Raw genomic sequence first — 24,965 nt, forward strand, 5'->3', positions numbered from 1 at the left:
GAAGTTTCCCCAAGCTGCCGCGACGAGAAGCGCTTGAACCGGATGGATGGATGGATGGATGGATGGATGGATAGATAGATAGATAGATAGATATTTTGGAACTATGGTATTATAATTAGTGTGCATATATTGATATTACCAGTCTCCATCTTTATTCAGTTTTCCACATATTTATTCCAGTTGTTGTTTTTGCACAATTAAATGCAGAGTTTACACACACACAAACACCAATTGGCAAAGCATGTGAGTAAGGCTGCTGATGTCTCTCTGTAACAGATTAATGCTCTGGCCTACCAGAGTGTGGAGGGTGAGGGTGACTGATATTTTTTGTCTAAGATGCCTTTATTTTGCAGCACATTCATCTCTCAAAATCAGTCCTAAATGGGTCTTGACTCCTGCCAATCACAGCTCCAGCCTTTTGAGCAGCTTGTCCAGTCTCATAGTGTTAACTATAATCACAAGATTACTGTATCGTTAGCTCATTCCTTCACAATGTGTATCTTGATTGTCTTCTATCAGGTGCTTACCCATTTATACTGGTAATTAAGACACAGACACTCATTGTACCCTGTCTCCAGGCTTGGTCAGAAAGGTGAAAAGCGTTGGATAATCTGATAATTACCACAACATCCATAAGAACACTTTGGTTACTCCCTTTAAAATGCAATACACAATGATATAGTTCTGCTGTCCCACTTGACTTGACCCCCAAGAACACACACAACCCTCAGACATGTTTTTCTTTGAATAATTTGGTCTAGTTAGTGAATGGGTACTGGAAAAACTCTTCCTGGAATTTCTGTAGAATTCTACGTCTAATGTGACATTCAAAGTTTTTAAATTCATATTACACATAGAAACTGTGCTCTTCTTTTGTTGGAAGCAGAAACTGTACTGATAAATGATGCCATGAAAATTATGAAAAAAACAAAATGAGGACATAGAGTGCAGATATGTAATGATACAGATCATGTGCAGTAACATGTAGTCAAATACAAAGACAAATACATTAACAATGACCTTAAACCCAGAACAGACCTCATCTGATTAAAAAACAATATTCCTTCATTCAGATGATCCACATTTTAAAATCTGGATGGTTAGGATTAAGATTGTTAGAGTGGTCCACTGAAAGCTTCTCACCACCTGTGTTTCACTCCCAGACATGACACAGTGTTAGTAGTGGGTGGTGAAGTTAGTGCAAAGGCAATTCTAACCTGGAAAGACTTTTAAATAATAGTGGTAACAGTTGTAGTTTGGTCTACATCATGTCATGGTATTATTTCACAAAGTGTTACTAAAATAGCCAAGTGGTTTCACATTCTGTGAAACTGTACATATATTTACAATGGCATAATTAAATATGTAAAAAAATAAATTAACAAAACTCTCTGGGTAATATCATACAACATCTGAACGGCGTACATCACTCCCTGAGTCTGTTCCCCAAACTTTCACTGGACCCGACCTTTTCAGCTGGAGCTGTGAGAAAAGAAAAAAGAAAAAACAAACAAACATGTGAAGTCAGGTTTTCAATATAAAGTTCAAGAGAAAACATGAGTTTAATGTGGTTACCTGTCAGCGGCGTCCTGGTCGGCGTCAGCGCTGTTGTCTGCTTTAGATGCAGATGAACGCAGTTTACAGGGATCTGAAAGGACAGGAGGAGGAATAACGTTGGCGTCTGTCCACGGGGACCAGTGAACGGAGACTAGAAACAACGAGCTCACCCACCTTGAATCCAGCGGATCTGCGTTGCCGGGCCGTAGCCCTGCTCGTTCTTGGCGGCGATGCGGAAGACGACGGCTGGCCGGTTGGAGGCGGAGCAGTCGATGTGGGCGTCGTCCAGGTGGGTGGAGTTGACGGAGCACGACGTTTTAGTGCCGCGGTAGATCCTGATGAAGGCCATCTGTCCCGGACGCTCCGACGTACTGGAGCGGCTCTTCCTCACCGCCATGTACATGGAGTACTCCAGGATCCGGCCCGACGGAGAGGGCGGAGACTCCCATGTGATGTGGACTGAATCATTGGCCTGAACAGAAGAGGACGGATTAGAATAACACAGCTCTTCTTTTTTTTTTTTATCAGCGTGAATCTCCACATCCTGATGTGCTCAGAATAGGGATGTCTATTGTCGATTACTTGTTTTCACAATTAATCGCGGTATTAAATGCCACAATTAATTAATCGTAAAGATTCTTAAATACCGTCACTTTCCAAAAAAGATTATGTTGGAAACACAGAGGCAGATGTGCACAAAGGTTAAGGTAAATGTAAGAAATACTGGTCCATTTACCTAACGTAACATACAATTGGTAGGAATTTAAATGTTAGCGTCTCATTTGTGATAAAAACAAACAATTAAAATAAACTTAAACATTTGGTATACAGTAGATGACAATTAATGATTTGAATATTTAAAACACTTCCCTTGGAGGATTAATAATTGGTTATATATGAATAGTAGATACTTGAAATATGTAGTGTAAAAATTTGTAATGTAATTATATTTTGACTGTATTTGATTTTACACATTCATATGTTGTGAAATTAATTAATGCATAATAATCGTGATAATCGTAATACCGTGATTATTTCTCTGACAATAACCGTACAAAGAAAATCTATAATCGTGAGTGACATCCCTTGCTCAGAAAAAACTTCACACACCACCTTGGTGATCTTGACAGCAGAGGGCGCTCCAGGGAAACCAGGCTGGCAGGTCTTGAACTCGCTGACTGAGCTGAAGTCTCCCTGGCCGAAGCAGTTGATGCCCGCGACCCTGAACCTGTAGGTCTGACCTGGACTGAGCTCCTGCTTCTTTCTGCCCTCGTAGTCCTGAGGCCCTGGCAGCTTCCTCTGGTGGTGGGGCTGATGGGAAGAGAAAGCACAGACAAGACGATAAGTCGTGGATTTTCCTCAACTAGAGGAACAGCAAGAGGATGCTGTTGTGGGTTTTTACCTCTTTATTATTTGGGGGCCGGCAGCTGATGGTTGACATCACCTGGTCGCTGTCAGCAGGGAGGAAGTAGTGGCTGACCTCAGAGAAGAGGGCTTTGAACACACCCACGTCAAACCACACGGCCTGGCCTGAATCCTGCTGAACCCAGAGGTGACAGTTCTTAGTTTGGACCAAACCAAATCAAAAGGTCTAAAAAAGTCCCTTCAGAGGTGAACCTCACCTGATCCATGTGGGCATAGAAATCTGCTGTCTTGTCGGTAGAAACAGGTTTGTCTGTCAAAGATTTAAAAAAAAAAAAAAAAAAAAAGAAGTCCACATTGAGCTTCTGGAGCTGAGTCAGTAAGTTGATGACTGACATTTGAGCATGAGCTTCATCCTTACCTGACTGATGCTGAGCTGAGCTGCTGACCTCTGCTGCTGATGTCTCATGTCCAGCAGCTACAACAAACACAACACAGCAGAAACCCATTTCATCAGCTCAACAGAACGAATACCTAGCGCCAGTAAAAACATCCACTGGTGCAGTCCTCTAACATCAAACACACACAGTCCAACTTTTGTCTTGGTCTAGGTTTACATGTGTGGAGCTGAACATTCTGGTTAACCCAGTTAAAGGGCAGACTGGATCTTGACAGGACTTACAGCAGCTCTTGGGGTCTGAGACCTTGGGGTCTCTTGCAGCACTCCTCCCCCCTGGTCCCTGGCTCTCTGACGATTTCAATGAAGTTTCCTGCTGTACCGAAATATCCTGAAATTAAAGGAGGAAATTTAAGAATGAGACTTTTTTGTTTTAAACAGGAAGCACCACTGGCGTATTATTCCACCTAAACAACAACATAGGCGTAGCTGTTCACTGCATCTGACTCCAGACATGTATTATTTGTTAGGTCAGTCACACCTACCTGAGTTGAAACCTTCTCCTCTCTATTTGTGGTTCTTTCATTTTCAGTCTGGAGGGTCTGGACACCTGAGAGAAGACAGTCAAGCAAGGTTTTAGTGTAATGACACAAAGTTGATGTTTTTCACCCTGACAGATACTGTGTCCATTTTGTCCTTTCCCCCATCCTGCACTGACACGCTGCAGAAACATTCACCTGGAAGAGAGCTACACATCTTTTTTTTTTTGTAAACATATTTATTGCACATTTTGCCAGCTTTATAAACGGCGAGCAACACAGAACAAGAAGGCACATACAAGAAACATCAACAATAATAATGATGAAAACAAAATGAATAAATAAATAACAATACTACTAGAAAAAGTAAAGGAAAAAAGAGGATGCATACTCATATACTGTATACCTACATGTCCATACACATATGCAACCACCTATGCTTAGTCGACACTCTAAATATATATAGATATAATCTGTGCATCCACAGACACTTATATCACTGCGTGTGTACTATAAGAATCATGGTGGGAGAGAATAAAATACAAAACTATGAAATAAAATGAATACTTGTATCTATATATGAGATACACATATCTGCTTTCCTCTCACCTGCAGGATCTTTATCCTTTCCCTCTTGTGTATCTGTCTGTGTGGGATCGCCCAGTTTGCCGAGTGGATTGCTGCTCTTTGGAGGACACACTGGCTGGATTTGAAGGATGTAGCAGTCTGCTGCAGCCAGGGGGCGCCACGCCACATGGAGCATGCTGACTGTGGATTTGATGAGCAGCACTGGCTCTGGAGGGCCTGGTTTATCTGGTACAGAGAGCACAGATTATAATCCTGAGTCACTGTTTTTTTTTTTGTGTGTGGCTGTGTCGCTCACTTGTAAAGGAGTCCTCACCTGTCTCCAGGTACCACAGATCCTTGCAGCAGACCTGGTAGTTCCAGCTCTTACGATATCCATCACGGCCACTCCAGATGTAGAGCCTGGAGCCCACGGCGGCGGAGCAGTGGCCGGCCCTGGCTCTGGGCCTGCAGGCGTACGGGTCGTCACTCTGGGGTCCCTGGCTCTGCAGCTGGGACTCGATGTCGTCCTGCTCCTCTGGACCCAAGCTGTGCCAGCTCATTGTCTCTGTAGTATGAAAACAAGGCAACAGTGAACCTGCTCACAGTTTCATCATGAGAATGACAACGTTTCAATGACATAGTATCTTGGTGAGAAGCACTGACCTAAGTTGAGCACATTTAAAGAGTTGGAGCAGATCCACTTGGGTTCTAAATCATCGTCTTCATCACACTCTGAAAGAGGAATCCAGCCTCCAAACACATACATCCTGCAGACAGAGGGATACATGGAGAGAGAGTTAAAGAGAGAGGACTTTTGATGGCACAAGAGTTCAAGATTATATCTGTTAATGTGAATCCCTCACTTGTTCCCGATGACATTAGCAGAGTGAAGGCTTCTGGGAAGTGGCATGGAACCCCTTGTTTGAGGCGTTGACCACACCATAGTGTCTAAACAAGAGTGAGGGTTAAAGATGAGATCATTTAAATATTCCAAACAACTCCTTCTTGCTTCCTTTAAGACAGGGGTTTTCAAAGTGTGAGAGAGTGAGCCCCCCTTAATGAAAAATAAACAGCTGTGCCCCCCCCCCCCCCCCCCCCCCCCAAAAAAAAAGAGAGAAGAGAATTAAACATAGCCTATTTATTATCAGTTACTATGACAAAAACAATATTTGATTCATTAAACATAAATTGGTCTTTCCTGTAGGATTTGTTTGATTTACAAGCTTGTTTCTCAGCTGTGACAGGTCTCCACTGTACGTCTTGACCACATGTCAGCTGTTCAGCTGTAGAAGAGGAAAACTCCGCCACGACGTAAAGCTTTTTTTTTTTTTTTCTTTTTGGGAGCAGTATATTGCGGCTTTATGCGGGAGGACACGCGGTGCTACTGCTGATCCAATGTATTTATCTGAGCTTGGTCACTATGAGAGGCACCGGGTCGCTTTGAGCTGCGTTCATATGAAGTTATACCTGACGCTGTGCAGCACCTGACGCTCTTCTTTTTCTAACCAGAATAGTTCCACAGCCGACGTAGTGCTACATTCAGCCGAGGCCAGCTGAGCTCCGCTCTCCCTGCAACACAGTCTCTCTGATCACTTGCATTGCGGCACCTTGGACGTCAGTGTACAACGCGAAAGGGCCCTGACCAAGCGTCCGTTTATGACACGTCGGGAGTGTTGCTCCCTGACACATCAGTCGAGCATAATCGCAGTCTGTGTGTTACAAGATCGTGTATAATAATATATATTTAATATATATAATTGCAAACTATAGGCTACTGCAAAAACATTAATCATTTAGCCCTATGTGCAAGTGACATGTAACTCATCTTTTGTTTGAATGTTTTCAGTTTTTCTTTTTTTCTTTTTCTCATGTTGCGCCCCCCCTCAAACTCTCTGGCGCCCCCCAAGGGAGGCGCGCCTCACACTTTGAAAACCCCTGCTTTAAGACGTACCAACATGTAAATAAACCATAGTTTTGCATTTAAGTCTGCACAATACTTTATGGATGAATAGAGTTTTCCCTCCAGAGACTCCACTGTCTGCACAGAAAGAGAAGGTTGTCCTACCAAGGTCAAGCTGCCACAGGTCGCTTAACCGGCATCCTTGCATCCCTCCATAGATGTAGAGCTTGGTGGAGCTGTGGCCGCTGTAAGCCACCGAGCTGTGAGACTCCCGCGCTGAAGGACCTCCACCTTTTGTTTCTGGGATGCTCCAGCCTCTCGCCCCGGACAACGACTGCAGCTCCAGCTCATAAAGGTCACTCATGTACCTGAGAAGGTCAAAGAAGAAGAAAAAGGTCACTGCCAAACTGTACAATCTCGGTGCTGCTCAGTAAGATTCAACACTGACATTGTATTTGCACTGGGAGCATATATTTATATTTTGAATTAATGAAATTGTTTATTTCAGTCACATAAAACCAGCATCAAAATCAACCGTTTTGTGTGGACAGTTTAGCCAGATTTAACCATACGTTTCAGACACAAAAAAATCAGAAAAGGAATAGGCTATTTGCCTATCCTATACACTCCATAGAATTTAATGACCTAGAATATCAATAGTACAATATAATACAACAAAAATTATCATTGCTGTATTTATAATTATTCATTATTTTACATTGTATCTATACATTTTACTTTTCTTAAAAGTCAACAGAGATCTACATAACTTCAACTCATCACTGAGCTTATTCCCAATATTGAAACACATTTGCATTTTACATTTTTTAAGTTTTCACTTTACACATTTCAGAAATCAATAACCCTCTTAAATTATAGTTTCCTTTTCTTAATTTAAATAACTGAAGAATACAAACCGGAAGGCTGTTATTCTTTACTCGAAAAAATATTTCCATTGTTTTTAAGAACAAAATATCTGAAAATTTCAATGCACATGATCTTATAAACAATGGGTTAGTAGGTTCACAATAACACGCTTTGTTTATTATTCTAATTACTCTTTTTTGAAGTTTAATTATAGGGTCTATGTTTCTTTCATATACATTTCCCCAGACCTCAACACAATATGTCATACAGTATATAGCAATATAAGAGAATAATATGCAGATATTTCTTATTCAATAAGTCCCTTGTTTTATAAAGAATAGTACAGTAAAGTAATGATTCATATCTGCACTTTACCTTGGTACATTCCCATTGGGATCTTCGCTGTCATTGGCCAGGCCCCCGAACAGGTAACACTTATTACCCACTAGAGTGAAGCTGTGACCAATCCGAGGGCAGGGAGGTAAGCCATTCCTGGGTGCTCTGGGCTTCAGTTTCTTCCACAGCCAGCGACTAGCCTGAATCACACAGTACCAAAAATGAGATTTTATAATCTGCTACATTACATCACGAGGATCAATACAGAACAAAATGTGACAGCGGTACCTGAAGTTCATAGAGGCTGTTGGTGTATTTTCCATATTCCACCATGCCGCCAAAGAGGAGCACTCGAGTTCCTTCGCATACAAAGCCGTGGGCGGCACAACCAGGGGGGATGTCACCCCTCACTGCAGGCAGGAACCACTGCTTAGAGACTGGAAGAGAGAGCAGACAACAGTCACTGCATTAAAGAGGAGATCCTGATCCATCTGCAACCAACTCTCACAGGCAAAGCTATTAGTGCCACACTGAGATAAGTCTTATCTAGACATAACGTAACACTACTAAGCATTAATAAATACTGAATTCTTAATTTATAACATATGAATACTCATTAGTATGTAGTTTATAAATACAGTTAGTACTTATCAATGATGAGTAAAACATTTTTAACTGCGTTTATAAACTACATACTAATGAGTATTCATGTGTTATAAATGAAGAATTCAGTATTTCATGCTTAACTAATGCTTAATAGTACTTATTATTGTTCCCGACAACTTCACTCCCCAATAGTGCTGGACACTACTTAGATAGCTGATTATGTATCTGCTAGCTATCTCGAAATAAAACAAAACGGTAATATAAAATTCAAAGATGCACGAATTAAAATGCATTTTGAGTTGAAAGTATAAAGGCCAAAAGACAAAAGCTTTCAAAACTTTTAAGAAATAATAAAAAAGAACTAGTGAGACTGGTAAATTTGTTTTCATTCTTCCTTTGTGAAGCAAAACGCTCCCACACTCGCACTGTCTCCAACTTTTGCAGCCAAATTGTAATTTCATCAATAAAAATGTGTGACACGAATCTACATTAGGTAATTTATTTTCATTGTTTATATCATATCGTGAGTATTTCGTATCGTGAGTTGACTATTTCGTTACAAACTACTGATCATGATCAGGCAGACCATGTATATGTGATAATAAAGTAAAATATAATACAGAGAGTCATGTGCGATCTAATAATTCCACTCAGCTGAGTTTAGTCTACTTGATCACAGGTCATACATTAAACAAAAAACTAAAATAACACACTGTTTCTGGGAAAATGCTGGAATGTCGTGATTCTCTCTCAGTTCAGGAGGTTTAGCCATAGAGAAACTGCAGCTGTGTGAACATTAACTTATAAAGATATTCCTTCCCTTACATGGCTTTGATTGTTTGTATTTTCAAAAGTTGGCAAGACAAAAATGATTAAAAATAAAAAATAAAATCTAAGTACTTGAATCCCTGTGCACAAATGAACGACCAGAAAGTTACAGCAAAATGTAGGTAGTTAAACTTACTAGTTTATTTACTTACTTACTTACTTTACTGTATTTAGACAAACGTTCTGTAACACATGCATTTACAACAATACATCATTCTTTGCCTAAACGACGTTTCCATCCCTGACCTGCTTTACGTTAACGTTACTCGCCATTGTGTCATCAGTTAACATAACAATAACCGACACCGCTGCATGTAAGTTATTGACCTCAGAGAAAAGTGGGACTGGAGCTAGCTGGTCTGCAGAGCAGAGAACCGCTGTTCAGCTCCCAGTAGTGCCCAGTTTACAACAACAAAGCCACATTACGGTCAACAACGCTGCGACACAGCTGCCGAACACCAGTCAGGCAAACGTTAGCTCCTTTTGCATGCTAAAAACATTACCCGCTAACTTGCTAGTTAGCCTCCGGCTAACATTAGCTTACCAGTATTGTAAACATGGAGGTCCTCCGCTATCCCTTCGTTCCCGCCGCCAAACACAACAATCAGCTCCCGTATCGCCGCAGCCCGGTGTCCATGTCTGGAGCGAGGTACCACACCTGTAACGGGGTGGACTTTCTTCCATTGCGGCGCTCCTGCATCAGTGGTCATCTTCCCGTTACAAGCCCCAAGTTTGGCGCTGTTGACGTTTCAAAGACGGGGGCGGGGCCAAAGAGACCAACCAGAGAGGCGAGCTAACTGGACGTCTCACTCTGCCCCTTTTTCGGGATCAAAAATTAAAGTCATTTATGTGGCAGGATCTATTTATTGGGTCTACGCGGCTTCAATATAGAGACTGTATAAAACCAACCTAACGTCACTGAAAGAATGTCTAGAAGACAAGTTGATGAAGAAACTATCAAAGTTGTCCCAGAGATTACAACAGAGGCAGTCATAGACTGCTCAAAGTGCTGGACAGAAACCTGGGATTGTTCCTTTATTCTTCTTCGTATATTTTCTTCTATCAGTAGTAAATAGTGGGATTCCTACTTTTTTGTATGTTATAGACCCTTTTTTCACGTCTCCAGACGAGAGGAGCTACAGTCTGGTGTGAGGCTGTAGGACGACCAGCAGCTTGTGTGAGACAAAAGTTGGGATAGCAGCCTATTGTCACAGCATTTATCGTCAGATAACAGTGCTGATATTTTCACCAAAAGTATGATCCATTACTGTGAGCTCAAACATAAAAAATGGTTAGAAGAAAGATGAAATATTCAACTTTAATGTCTTAATCAAGGTCACAAAATCAGTCACTCTACCCTGATGATTTTATCCCCAAGAAGAACTAGCCCAAATAAAAATGTCTGAAAATTCTGATAAGTGTGGGGCAAGTGAACAATATTGGTTTTGTAATCAGACTTGGAACAAGAGTTTAGGTTTGATTAAATGAAATGTAGAATCTTTTTTCCCCCCTCCCCCCCACCAGGGAGTACAAATGCTGCAGAGGGAAGGTCAAAGAACTGGTACCTATGAGGCTGTATGGAAGGACAAATTAAAACAAAAACACCAATGAAAATTTTGCAACACAATTTATTATTTAGATTCAATTAAAATGTAGTTCGCTGAGTTCTTTGGAACTATGGAAGTGAAATCAAACGTTGGGCAACAACACAAGTTGATCAGGCAGTTTCCTGAGGGGGCTTCAAACTTTTTCCTGGAGATTTTCTGGTAGCGCTGCGTAGTTTATTCAGCCTTTTCTTCAGGTAGTTGTTGCTTGTTGGGGTGTTTTCAATACAGAACGCCATAGACAGCCTCCGGTCAGCCTGCAAGAACAAGTGACACTTGCATAAAAAAACATATTCCACAGCAACATGAAAGAAAGTTTGTCACCCTCTCTCATTTTCAACCCAACAGTAAATTAATATAGGCTATTTATGCGTGTGCATATACTACACTCACTGGACTGAGAGCAGGCCGAAGCTGTGAGCCGACGGTCCACATTCTTGTTTTTAGGGGTTGAGGGGACGAGGGCAGCTGGCCCTCACCTTTTTCTGTGAAATTGAGATTTATTTTCCACTGAGGTCTTGACATGTATAATGTATGCATTACATATTTTCTTCGGCATACAAGATTTCCTACAGTAAGTGGTGTTACCATGGCATCATCAGAAAGGGTTACTAGTGTAAAAAAAACAAAAAAAACAACAACAAAAAAACACCTACATTTAAAAAATTGACCGAGCACTGTAGTGCACACTTACCTGGATAAGTTGAAGGAAGACCAAGGTGACAGGGAAGAAGTTACCAGGGAACAAATCCATGATCTTGAGACAAAGTGATACTGCAACTGGTTAATGTGACACTCTGAAGAAATCAAAATTGCAAACAGAAATGAAAAAGCATTATTATGCCGAGCAGATCTGAACACCCAAAGTTTGACACATTTGATGTGAAGGGATTTAATCAAACTTTTAAATAAAAATACTTAGAAAATGGTACTGTTCTGTACCAGAACTAGAACTGCAGTCTTGCTGATCATCTCCTTACCAGCAGAGAAGAGCCTTAACACCCCACAAGTTGCTGGGGTCAGCCATCAGCCATCTCGGCTGACCCCATATGCACAGCCCCGCTGCTTCCTGAATTTAAGGCATTTCCTGTCTTACATGATTGGACAAACTGATCAGACACACCTGGATTAATCAGGAGCTGTGCATAGAGCCCATTCAAACAGGGCTGTTGTTGGAGATTGAACCAACCAATCACGTCTCACGTATCGACGCATCGGAAAAGCGGCCGCACCATCATCACGTTGTATTCAGATGAGTGGCAGAAAGTGACCCCCGCATTCACTGAATGCCCCATGGTTAGATGAGACTCTGCTCCGGATCATTCTCTGTTCAGCTTGTTTGGACTTGATATGAATTAAAATTGAATGCTATTGAATATGTCATTATTATCTTTTTTTATTTTTTTATTTTTTAACCCTAGAACACTAACGTCGGGTGATTTTCACCCATGAAATTATTGTTTCATAATTTTCATTATGTTGCTGTTGTCTGAGTTTCATGGGTCCCTGGGTAGCTTCATGCTGCTCACTGACGTCATTGAAGGTAGGCATGTTACCCTGCTCCCATCCCTAGTTTTTTCAGCAGGCACATGTTCGGGTGGATTTCACCCGACGTTAGTGTTTATGTAGGCTATCTAAATCTGGTCACCATTTCTGGTGATGCTGAAAATGTTTCTTTTTTCTTTTTACTCCACCAAATAAGGCTCAAATGTCCCACAAATGGGTGGTCTGAAGGACAAAGTCCCAGCTCCATTAGCTTTTTTTTTAAAGAAGTTTTTGTCAAAAAAACAAAAAAAAACACAAATTTCTATTTCATATTTCATAGGGTCACCATGATACCTTTTTTTCATTTTGTGAAACATTGTACAGTGGAAAATTAAGGAAGTGTACTTCAATTTGCCATGTATTGTTGTATTTTAATATACTTTGGTGAGAAATATTTTTTTATGGGTATATTATATCGGGTAAAATATACCCGACGTTAGTGATAATGTTACTTTTTGTAACGTTAGTGTTCTAGGGTTAAAAGTAAAGTGACGGGTAAAAATAGACTATGGAATTTTTATGACCCCGTCAGTCAAAATGACCGATAACGAGAAAGTGTAGCGCAACCTCTGGTGTGCAGGAACAGGAACCCCTCCCGGTGAACAGGAAGGGTGACGTCAGTTGTCAGTTGGCTTCACGCTGTGTGTAGACGGAATTACAATATTTGCTGTATGTGCGCGCACCAGACGGTGTGTGTGTGTGTGTGTGTGTGTAGAGAGAGAGAGAGAGAGAGAGAGAGAGAGAGAGAGAGAGAGAGAGAGAGAGAGAGAGAGAGAGAGAGAGAGAGAGAGAGAGAGAATGTTTTTTAAGTGGATGATTTCAGGTGTGTGTGTGCGTTCGTGTGTGTGACGGAGTGATTTAAAGGGGTGTTTATGGGAAATTAAGGTTCTTTCTGTGTGTGTGCGCGCGCGCGTGTGTGTACAGACGGGAATACTGCGCCAGAGGAAGTGCGCCGGTTCTCCGTCTGCGCGTCCCGACTTCCTGCTCTGAGGAGGGAGAGAGAAAAGCAGCGGATCCGCTTTCAGTCAGCAGCAGTGGCAGCAGCATGGAGCCCCGACACTACACACACTCTACGCTTTAAGACACAAACACACACACACACACACAACATCAACAGAGAGAGACAGAGAGACAGAGGAGCAGCTGCCGTCCACCGCTGGGTAGGTAGGTGCATGTTTCCTTCTATCTACATCTTTTGAAGTTTCTGTGCGCGCTTGTGCGTAATGGAGAGAGGACAGAATCTGTGTGAGCTGTCGCTGTTTTCTCTGAAATGTTCAAATGTTTCACTGTCAAACTTGAAAACACTTCATAGTCGCGCGCCAAGTGTTAAAAACTGCGCGTAAAAGTATCAACGCTGTGCGCAAACGGTGTCAAAACTTCAGGGGCTCTGCGCTTTGGTATACGCACAATGCGCAAAGTCGCACCAGTTGGTTTTCGCTACATTTGGAAATAAGAAAAAGAAGGAGAAGAAGGAGAACGCTTAGTGAGCGCGCTGCTGTGGAAAAAAAAATCGGCCGTGGCTCCTTTAAAAGCCAGTAGTAGACTTTCTGGTTTGTCTGGACCTCGCAGACTAATTGCCATGCGCTTCCGGATTGAAGCTGGCAGCAGACAACATCTTGAAAATGAGTCACTGGTGCAAAACAAAGAATCATTTGAGTTCCAGCAACCCCCCCACCCTCCCACCCCCTTACACACACACACACGCACGCACACTTCCAAAAATAAGGAATAAGCACCTCAGAGAATATGGATCATGCCATGGTTTGTGCCTGCTGGTCTGCAGACTGTCCACAAGACACTGCAAGTGTGTATCTGATGGATTTACGTCTGGAGCATGAGAATGTTCATGAATGGTTCATATTGTGTGTGAGAGAGCAGAGAGTTTATAGACGGATGGATTTCCCTGCTGTTTATTTATCACACTGGCCAAGTGAACAGTATCAGCACAGATGCTGATCATTTCTGCATCTGCTATGTGTTAACAGCACCAGTGCTTTATACAAATGTGATAAGATAAAGACATGTGTGTACATGCAGGTGTGTGTGTGTGTGTGTGTGTGTGTGTGTGTGTTCCTGGCAGTTCCCAGTGACAGGAAGCTCTGCCTCAGAGAGGGAAGGAAGGCCTTTCTCTGGAAAAGACACTTGTGAAGCTGAATGACAGGAAGTCCTCATTTAGACAGACACCAGTTCCTCCGTCACACACACACACACGCACATACGCACACACAACCACGTGCATGAAGAAGAAAGCAAGGATATGGCAGGTTGTGTGTGTTTGTGGTGATGGGTCTGTTGGGTCATTGTTCACAGCTCTGCTGCTTGGTTTCCTGTCAGAGAGACAATGGCATGAAGACGGCTTCACGCTGCGTTGTATCTCGAATCACAGGGATTATTGCTAAACCATATGTTGTTGTGAGTGGAGGTAGTTTAGTTTAACATCACTTTTTGGCTCCACTGCACCTCCACTGTGGTGGATGACACGGTTGCCATAGGGATTTCTGATGCAACTGCAATGTCTCCACACTGTCATATTGTCATGGTTGCAAATTAAATCTAGTCACGAGATATTTGTTGTTGGTTTGGCAGGAAGTAGTTTTGTATTTCCTGTCATTAAGGCACTTTGATGTGACACAGACAGAGACAGACAGAGACAGAGACAGAGACAGTCGGCCTTACAGTCTGGTTTCCAGGTAAACACGCCGGTTAGACCCAGGCTTGTCTTGGCAGGTCACTGACCACATCCTGCTTTATCACCATGGAAACATTTGGAAACCAACCAATGTCTGGCCATCTTCCTCTCTCTCTCTACAACACACACATGCACAAACACACACATACACACATTTTATTGTTTTGTGTCTATAAATGAAAAGGAACATGTTGTCCACCTCCATGTCGTGGTCAGTTAACCTCAGTTTCTGTACCTGTTAGCTGCCACACACCACTGCTGAACACACAAAAGGTCTCAACCTGTCTACATGTCTAAGTTTGTATACTTTGTTGTTTGTTTGTTGTGTGCTTGTTGCACTTTACTATGGGCATTCTGCAACAGAATCTGCACTTATTAGCATTTTATAACGGGCATTTTTGCAATATAATCCAGCAGTATAGTGCACATTTAGCTCTTTGTATGAGCATTTTGCAATAGAATTTCAACATCTTGCTAGTTGATCTTATGTGGTCCCCAACTCATAGTCTGTGCTGTTGTGTTTTTTTCTATTTTTATTGTTGTTGTTATCTCTCCTTCTCTTTTTGTTAAAGCTTCTTTGTCTTGTTTTCCTACCTAACACCTACCTGCCAATGGGACAAGAGATGGAAGTTAGCCATATGGCTATAATTTCATTCATATTTATATTATAAATGTCCATTAATATGTACTGTCCCATTTCTTAAATAAATAAATTCAAATTCAAATTCAAAACATCAGCAGACAGTCTCTCAAATTCATTTTCTATTTCAAATAATAGTCACACGGAAAAGTCAAGATGCTTACGTGAATATGTTAAAGGGTAATTGGAACCACGGAGGAATAAGGAATGATTGTTGCTAATTGCATAGGACCTAAAATAGAGAGTTCGGCTTCACTGCAGCATGAAAATATTTCAATCATCATGTGGGTAATACAGCTAACTCTGACTCTGTTCATTCATTTAGCGTGTCATTTGTCTCCTCTTCTAAAAAGCTCCACCTTCCCCAAAGGTTTAAACATGGAGGACACATGCACACACTCATCCCTCAGCATCACTGGCAGTTTTTCTCTCACTGATGTTTCCTCCCTCCTGTTTATGTGTCAGTGAGGTGTAGGTTTCCTATCTTGCAGCAGGAGCACACAGTGAGGCCGATTGTTGTTGTTTGTTTGTGGGTTCACGGTCCGGGACAGGAAATTCCCGGTCTGAGTCAGGGGTGGTGTTGTGCACCGTCAGCAGTGCTGTGATTGTGGGTTTTAGTGGATTTTGCATCAGAGATGATGGTAACAGTCCTCCTCCTGCTCTCCACCCACCTCCCCTCGTTCTCCTTCCTTCTCTCCATGTCTGTGCTGCACATCACAATTATTTTGGACTGATATGTTGAACTTTATTAGTTATTTAAAAGCTTGTTATTACTATCCTTTTAACTCTTTTATAAGTTGTGTATTATTAATTATATATTTATTATGCTATTGGTTGTTGTCTTGCTGCACAGCCAATTGCCTCATGGGGACAAATTGATTGAGATTTAGATTGTTTCCCTTTAACCCCTTAACAGCGTTGACACTTTAAATGCAGAGCATTAAACACAGTCTGATTTAAAGACCTTTTATTGTGAATATTAAAGCTGCAGTCATCACATTGTTTCTAATAAAACTTCAATCAAAGAGCTGCAGGATGTGTATGAATAAGGCCAGTTGCAGTGATGAATCCACAGAAAGCTATAAGCCACATGTACAGTTTCTGATGTAATGAAACCTTCTGCGAAGCAGACAAACATGTGATGTGAAAACGTTTGAGACCTCCCTCCCGGTCTGAGAGCATCGGTCCAACAGAGATGTTCCAACAACTCACTTTGATTCTTCATCAACCCTGGCAGGTTGCCTGTGTCTCTGGTGTGGTCCCGTCATGGAGAGCTCCATCACACTGTGGCAGTTCCTGCTGCAGCTTCTGCTCGACCAAAGCCACAAACATCTGATCTGCTGGACGTCCAACGACGGTGAGTTCAAGCTGCTCAAGTCGGAGGAAGTGGCCAAGCTGTGGGGGCTGCGCAAGAACAAGACCAACATGAACTACGACAAGCTGAGCAGAGCTCTGCGCTACTACTACGACAAGGTACGCAAAACACACACAAACACGCCTACTTACGTTAAAGGGATAGTTCAACATTTTGGCAAATGGCCTTTTGCCATAATCCCTATAGTTTTAGGAGTACAGTAGGTTCATTACCTTTAATTGTCGGTGCAAGCTGTTTTTAGATCGGCGGGGCAGAGCAGTATTTTCCCTCATCATCTCTGAATCTCATGTCTGATCTCCTCTGCAGAACATCATCAAGAAGGTGATTGGCCAGAAGTTTGTCTACAAGTTTGTGTCATTCCCTGATATCCTGAAAATGGACCCTGCAATGGTGGAGTCGGGTCGCGCCACCGAGGAGAGTGGGGGGGCCACATCAGAGCCTGACGCCGAAGAGGATGAAGTCGGCGGCAGAAACGAGTTTCTCCAGTCCGGCCTGTTCTCCTCCTTCACCGTCAGCTCCCTGCAGCGCTCCTTGGAACCACAGCGGCCCATCAAGATGGAGCCCAGGACCGATCACCACGACGACAGCTCCTCCGTCATCCGATTCATCACCAACCGTGGCCACTCCTCCCTCCCGCCCACCCCGCCCCCGTCCTCCACCGACACCTTCAGGGTGTCTCCGCGGCAAGCGCGATCCTCCTCCTGCTCCTCCTCCCCACCACAAAGCCCCTCCCACACGGCGTGGAGGGGCCACAGCCAGAGCACGGACGCCGGTGCGCCGGAGCAGAACGCCCAACCGCTGAACCTGTCGTCAGGTCAGAGAGAGAGGGAGTGGTCACAGACCTCCACCACACTAGACAGGAGGGGATTGGCCAATAGCACACCTCTGAGGAGCAGGAAACCCAAAGGCTTAGAAATCTCTGCCCCCTCCCTCCTCCTGACAGGAAGTGACTTAGTCTCCATCGCCCTCAACAGCCCAGCGCTGCCCTCAGGGTCCCTGACCCCCGCCTTCCTCACCACACAGGTACGACATCACACAGAACGTATTAATGCCACGGTTCTAACACCAGAGTTGGGAAGAGAGAGGGAGGACTTGGAGCAGATGAGGAAAATCAGACGGGGAGGAGATAGACAGACGTGAGCAGAAAGAAAGGAGGAGGAGGGTGAGAGGGAGGAGGGGGAGAAGGTTCATAAGTGAAGCCATATGTTTCTGAAGCTCCTGATTCACTGGCAACAACACACTGACCAAAGCAGGACAGTCTGACTGCTCAGGCATCCAGCACTGATCCACTGAGTCAGATGCTGGTGTGTGTGTGTGTGTGTGCATCAGTAGAAGTGTGTGTTAAACCGTGCCCTCTCTACTCTGTATGTGTTTTTAGGTTTTAGTGAATGCACCCTGTCAAAATAAAACTCCATGAAACCACCTGGTACCAGTTGCTGGTTGTTGCAACAGCCAACAACTGGTCCTGGTGGAAGAAGCTCAGTGGGAATGAACCTGAGCTGTAGATGAGTGGTTCCTGGATTTGAGGATCAGAAAGACACAGTCCTGTATTTCTTTACAGAAGGACTTCCAGCTGGTTTCCTGCCTCAAAAAGTTGTTTTTAAATTAATTTTATTTCTTTATCAGCTTGCCAGTGTGAAGAGGTGACAGGAAATGGGGAGGGGATGCACAATGAGTCAGATGCAAACCGGGGACGTTGTGGTTCCTGGTCAGAGCCTTAAACCCGCAGGCTGCCAGGTCGCCTCTAACAGTCTGAACTTCTTTATCTAGCAGAATTAGGCTGCATGTGTTACATGTCTGTGGAGCATCGCGTAAAGAAACTAGAATCACCTCCTCCTCTGCTCAGTTTCAGGTGACACGGCCTGTTTACACAGAGTCAGAGAGAATATGAACCATTGAAGTGACATTTTGTCATAATTACTCTGTGAAGTTCTGAGTTATGGTTAAAAAGTGTTTTCAGAGGTCACAGTGACCTTGATGTTTGACCCACAAGTGTTACTTGCTAGTAGGTGCTACCAAATTTGAAGGTCTCATCAAAGTGTTACTGAAAAATTGTGTCCATGAGCGTGGGACAGACAGATGGACCTGAACACACTGAACACTCCCTGCTCTGACAGAGGAAAGAAAGTTAATGATCAGAGGTTTAACTCCAGGTTTTTGTTGAACAGACAGAATGAGAGAGAAAACCAGACATGATGAATTGTGTATGAACAGTTTCCTGACCTGGAGTCAGTCTGCCAAGTCCATCTGTCTGGATGTGAGTTCACTAGAGGGCAGACTTGGTTTTGAGCTTCACCATAGTCTGTGCAGCTCTGCTGCTGCCAGACCAAACACTGACTGAATCTTGGTGAATTCATCCTCTCATATTTACTGTGGGCTTCTGTCTGTGCAGACTCCGTCTGGTCTGCTGCTCACCCCCAGCCCTCTACTCTCCAGTATCCACTTCTGGTCCAGCCTGAGTCCAGTGGGACCCCTCAGCCCCGCCCAGCTCCAGAGCCACGCCCCCCTCTTCCAGGTAATGCTCATACACATACACAAGCATTTACAGAATTAGAAAGTCCTCAGCTCCTCTACCTGCCAGAACTGAACCCCAACCCTGAACTGACTCACCTCAGCCCAAAAACCTACAACAGAACCAGGCTGCTACACTTAAAACCAACCAGTACATACAATATTATTATAAAGTCCTTTATCCAGCAGGTTGTCTGATTAAGAGTAACCTGTGTACAAAAATAAATAGGCTACTCTTTACCTATAGTTCATACATAGACACACATACATTAAAATGGACACACACAAACATAAATAAGCCTGTCCAAGTGTTAATGTACTGTACATGTGTAATGTCATATATTGTATCTGGAACCAGTGTTTCAGAGTCTGTTGTGAGGAAGTTTTGCTGAGCTGCAGAAGAGTCGTATAGATAAACTCCAAACAATGCTGCTCCATTCTGTCTGTGAAGGACCATCCCACCTCTTATAGGATGCAGCTGTGATGCACGAGGTTTAGGAGGCTTCAGTGTGATAGGACCATCTGTGTGTCATCCAGATAGGCTGCTCTGATGGGGCCTGCAGCAGAAAGAGGGAGATGAGACGTCAGAGAGAAGCTGTGATTGGAGGAGGAATAAAGAAAGCTAGAGAGAGGGTTTAAGAGAGAAGATGAGTTTTCTCTTTAAGGTTTACTTTGATGTTTTCTGCTTATCTGAGTCCTATAGTTATGGAATCACTTAAAGGTCCAGTGTGTAATAATTGTCAAGGTTTATTGTCAAAATCTGAATATACTACCCATGAATATATTTATATCAGTGTATAATCACTATAAAATAAAATTAGTTTGGTTTTCATAGCCTTATAATTCTGCTTTTATAAACACATATAACAAGGGTCTCGCTTTAGAGAGTAAACCAAGAAGGAGGAGGAAACAGCAGACATATGGTAAAATGGTTTAGATCTTCACCTCATCGCTCCATGCTCCTGAAATACTCCCAGTCGTCTAAGTTGTGGTAAACAAGTTGTTTTGTCCTCGGAGGCCACCGTCACTTTGCCGACAGGAGGGGTGAGTGCGGGCGAGTGAATAAGCGCTGGAATCTAGAATCTGAACACTAGATATCACGGTTTTCCCCCCATTTTACACAGCGGACATTTAAAGTGGATTAAGCTGTGATTGTATGTTACACAGCACCACATGTCTGAGCTCATGGTGACAAAAAGAGCTTCTGACAATGAGCAGGGCCGTTGTATAGGGGAGAAAGGTGATGATAAGGGGCCCAGCGCCCAGTAGGGCCTGCAAAAAACCCCAGTAGTCTAATCTTTGTATGGCTGAATTATTCTGCATAAGACCCTGACTAATACTCATAGTAATGCTGCATTAGCATCACAACAAAGTAGGTTAAATAAAAAATGATAATAATACATAGTCAAATGAAAAAAAGTGAAAAAGTCAGGGGCCCACATTAGTGTTCTTTCAGGGGCCCCAGGATTCCTAGCAACGGCCCTGACAATGAGTAAAATCCCACTGAATCTTATTTATTTTAGCCAACTCTGTGGTTGATAGAGGTGAGGTGTTCTAGTGGAAAACTGAAGGTGTGTTGTGCACTGGTCTAGGTCAGGAGTGTTGGTTTGTCAAAGGACAAGGACCAAGGACTTTGTCTCTGAAGTAGAGGAGGGAAGGAAACTAGTGCTGTGTACACACAAGCACAAACACACAAGGTCCATGTCTGTATTTATGTAAATCAATTTGATCAACTATGATGTGAGAAATCACTGATGGCTTCAGTCCTGATCTGCTTCCCTCTGTCCGTCTATAAACCAATAACTGGAGGCTCTCTGTCGCCTCTCCACGCTGCACATCTACCTCCTCTACAGTTGTTTTCACAGTTGTGTGTTTGCGTGTGTGTTTGTCTGGTTCACCGTGTGCCAGGGTTTCAAAATAAGCTGCAGATGTTTCCGCTCTGGTGTGGATGAGAGGAGGGGGCAACTTCCTGTTGGTTCTGGGGGAAAGGGTGAGGGCTGGTTGGTCAGGAGCCCCTCCCATGTCAACTCACTGACACACACACACACATTTTGAGCTATTGCTTTCATGGGCAACACTAGCACATCAAAACTGAACAGCTGGTTAGCAACTTAACAGATCAAAAGAAAGTTGAGACAATAGTGAAAGCTAATAGATCGATAATTTTATTGTGAAGAATTCAAAATGTAATTTTTTTTTAATGAAATTACACATTTCACTAAAATTGTCCTGTTTTTCAAGTTATTTTTGGGGGTCTTATAATACCTTTGGGGCCCACCAGGGGGCACTGAACCTCTAAAAGCATGATTTGTTTTTTTCTTGCATTTGTAACTATCTTTAAGCTGATGTCTTTAAGGAGACATTCCATTACAGTTGGTTGAAGAAAAGACAAAATCGTTGACCTAGATTGTGAATGACACTGGGTCCAGAGTGGATCGTTTCACTGGAAATTTCTGAAACAGCAAAATCAAACTCAACGTTACAAAATGTCCTGATAAAGCAGATGACGCTCACCTGTGTGGATGGAAACAGTATGTCTGTATCATCTGACACCAGAGTGTATTATTAAGATCACTCTGGTCAGATTTCCTAATATTAAAGGGATAGTTCAACATAATCCCTATAGTTTTAGCAGTAGGTTCATTATTTAATTGTCGGTGCAAGCTGTTTTTAGATCGGTGGGGCAGAGACGTGAGCTCTGCATGGCGCGCACACGGTATTTCCGCCTTTCCCTCATCAAACTCATTCAACTCAAATACACAATCCAACAACTTCAAAACACTCTGGTGGACAAGTTGGGACCTGCACATTCACCGCGCTATGAAACAATAATGGAACATTACGAAACAGAGGTGTTTTCAAGGCAAATATATAGCCGGAACTACATCCCAGACATGGCTGCTTGGCAAAGTGACTTTAAAAGCGAAAGTAGTTCCAAGTATTTGCTTCATGTGTCGTAATGTTATTATTTCATAGCATGGCGAATGTGCAGGTCACAACTTGTCCACCAGAGTGTTTTGGAGTTGTTGGATTGTGTATTTAGTATGATGAGGGAAATGTGGAAATACTATGTAGCTTGCGTCTCTGCCCCGCTGATCTAAAAGCAGCTTGCACCAACAATTAAAGGTAATGAACCTACTCCTAAAACTATAGGGGTTATGGCAATAGGCGAATTTGCCAAAATGTTGAAATCCCATTAAGAACTGTGCCAGTAGAAATGGAAAGATTCGATATTGTGTTATTTGTTTTACACTTGTCTTCTTTCTTTCCAACCAAAAGAACCTGAGATGGTTCAAAGACAAATATTAGTCAGCATGAAACACAGACAGACAGATAGAACTGGGGGAGGTGGTGATACTTTCAAACGTCGCTATACAGTACCAACATGTGGTGTGCTCTAACTACTCGACCACCAGCAATCCCATGCATTTGGTGACACATCATAGACCAACGGCAGATATAGTGGAGTGTTTGTGAGCCTAACTCCATCTTTCTCCCTGCAGTTCCCCTCCCGGCTGAATGGACCCCTCTCAGTGCCTTTGCCCAGTCTAGACACTCCAGCTCCACTGCTGCTGTCCCCGGGTTCCCACAAGACCTGATGCCAACCTGAGTCCCAAGAGAGGGACCTGGGCCAAACCAGACTGAGCTGGTCCTGACACCAGTCAGGACTGAAGTGATCAGCCTTCACCTCTGATGATGAACCACGTTGGAGTCTGATTACAGTTTGACCTGAAACCTGTTCCTCTACATGTATAGTACGAGGGAACAGGAGCTTCACGCTGAAGCGTTGCTCTCTGAGAAGAGTGTTTGACATCTGCAGTTTCACTTTCTTTATGTCTTTTGTATTTGGTGTATTCCTCTTTTCAAGATGTCTCACTTTGTATCTCATCTCATTACATCTCATCTCATTGTTCCTCCTGCTCTGACTGATCTCAGTTTCCACATCTGACTGGAACCCTGGAGATGTGAGGAAATCCCTAAAAGACTGAGGGTTTTACAGGTGACACGTATAGAGCCAGAAACCAGAGAGTTGTCTATCTTATGTAAATAATCGATTTATAGCACTTTCATATCTATGTTAATGAAGCTACAGCCTCTGGTTATATGTTAGCATAAAGAAACAGGGAAACTGCAACCTAAAAAACCGCAACCTGGAACATCTACTCTTTGGTTTTTGTCAGGATCATCAGAGATAGCATAATGTGCTGATGAACAATATACTCATTAATTCACGAGCCACTAAGCAGATTTCCTTAATTTTGGAGAGGCTGTCTGTTTCCTGCTGCGTCTTTATGCTAAGCTAAGCTAACTGGCTGTAGCTTTATGAGTGGGGTCTTCTTAATGTAACTGACTCACAGAGCCATAGAGCAAATAATCGTCATAATCTCCCTCACATTTGGTAATAGAACTGGACCAGAACTGGAGGATCAGACGCTACAGGCTCCACAGGCCGGTAAAGAAACTTTGCAACTGATAGAAAGTAGAAGATAATTAATGATGCTTTGTGTTTTCTCTGTGTATTTCTATTAATAGACCAAATCTACAAATGTGCACAATTTCGATCTCCTATATCAACCTGCATCAACACATTCCATGAGAATGAGGCAACAGGTCTTTGCACCATTGTGACAGTTGTTTTACACAGATCTGGATTCTTTGAGCCTGAACCTCCGGCGACCCCCCCAGCAGAGCTCCGACTGGCTGGAGATGAAACTCTCTGAAAATCCTTATCTTGTTTCATGTGTTACTTTGTGTTTGTGACACTGTGAACGTGTAGTTTGATGCTCCTTTTTTATTTCTTTTTTAAATGCACTGTACTTTACGCCTTGTACCAGCTGTGCCTTCAGATTAATATAATGTATGAAGCTTTAAACAACAACACACATTGTTGCACAAAAGGATTTTGTTTTGTTTTTTGGAAAATGGCTCCTGGTTATTTTTATAAAGAAGTTAATGGACATGTATCCTGAGTGATTCTCTTATTGCTTTTTTGTTGAAATGGCTCTGAGAGCTCGACGCTCTGCAGCTCAAGGAACACATGCAGACAGACAAAACACGAGCACCTTCACAAAACATGTTGACAACACATGAGCTGCAAATATATACAACTAAATGAGTTTCACAAACTGAAGTAAATACATGCAACACAACAGAAGTGTTTCCAGGGGACACAAAAACGTGACGCACTGTGTGGCTGTGGTAGAAATCATTCAGAACTGTGATTAGTCCACTGTATAGGGAGTTTTTTTTTCTTGTGCTGTCTGAAATTAGGCTATAGAGAGAATTATTATGCACCAATGGCCTCACCAGCTGACATTTACCATCATGCATTGCGCTTACACAGGAAGACATAAAAACGGCGCAGAGAAAATGAGCTGAGAAGAGTCCAACAGTCAAACTGATCCGTGTTAGTCTGCTCAACCTGGATGCAAAATGTCATGAGGTCAAGGACAGATGTGAGGGAGAGAAGACGACTGTGCATGATCATAATCAACCCATCCTAACAAATAGAAAAAGTGAGTAATAATTTGATATAAATAAAGTCCAAATGATTATATTCAGACATGAGTAAGTAGAGTTTAGTTTCCTGTCACAGGTGCATATGAAATTTCATTATAATTGTTAAGTACAGAATTGATTTA

At 42.7% G+C, this 24,965-nt stretch overlaps 2 protein-coding genes across 5 annotated transcripts; one reads left to right on the plus strand and one right to left on the minus strand.

The window, feature by feature from the left end:
• Window positions 1-945: 945 nt before the first annotated feature.
• hcfc2 (host cell factor C2) lies at window positions 946-9,669 on the minus strand (the record flags this gene model as incomplete). Of its 3 annotated transcripts, none has more annotated exons than XM_083999480.1 (17): window positions 946-1,482; window positions 1,576-1,648; window positions 1,732-2,029; window positions 2,668-2,868; window positions 2,960-3,094; window positions 3,180-3,232; window positions 3,341-3,397; window positions 3,602-3,707; window positions 3,862-3,926; window positions 4,465-4,668; window positions 4,757-4,987; window positions 5,086-5,189; window positions 5,286-5,370; window positions 6,488-6,690; window positions 7,565-7,725; window positions 7,814-7,962; window positions 9,504-9,669. In XM_083999480.1, the coding sequence occupies 17 exons, from the start codon at window positions 9,667-9,669 to the stop codon at window positions 1,473-1,475; spliced, it is 2,301 nt and encodes a 766-aa protein (XP_083855606.1). In that variant the 3' UTR covers window positions 946-1,472. The 3 variants fall into 3 exon arrangements, with proteins under 3 accessions (XP_083855606.1, XP_083855605.1, XP_083855604.1); XM_083999479.1 differs by having other exon boundaries at window positions 2,671-2,868; window positions 2,960-3,097; XM_083999478.1 differs by having other exon boundaries at window positions 2,960-3,097.
• Window positions 9,670-13,020: 3,351 nt separating this feature from the next.
• LOC311006415 (ETS domain-containing protein Elk-3-like) lies at window positions 13,021-24,287 on the plus strand. 2 transcript variants are annotated; one of them, XM_083999245.1, is made up of 5 exons: window positions 13,021-13,272; window positions 16,675-16,910; window positions 17,119-17,835; window positions 19,205-19,327; window positions 22,827-24,287. In XM_083999245.1, the coding sequence occupies exons 2-5, from the start codon at window positions 16,704-16,706 to the stop codon at window positions 22,920-22,922; spliced, it is 1,143 nt and encodes a 380-aa protein (XP_083855371.1). In that variant the 5' UTR covers window positions 13,021-13,272; window positions 16,675-16,703; the 3' UTR covers window positions 22,923-24,287. The 2 variants fall into 2 exon arrangements, with proteins under 2 accessions (XP_083855371.1, XP_083855370.1); XM_083999244.1 differs by having other exon boundaries at window positions 13,048-13,268.
• Window positions 24,288-24,965: the final 678 nt, after the last annotated feature.

Source organism: Trachurus trachurus (genome assembly GCF_905171665.1).
Source record: "Trachurus trachurus genome assembly, chromosome: 23".
In the NCBI taxonomy this organism is placed as follows: Eukaryota; Metazoa; Chordata; class Actinopteri; order Carangiformes; family Carangidae; genus Trachurus; species Trachurus trachurus.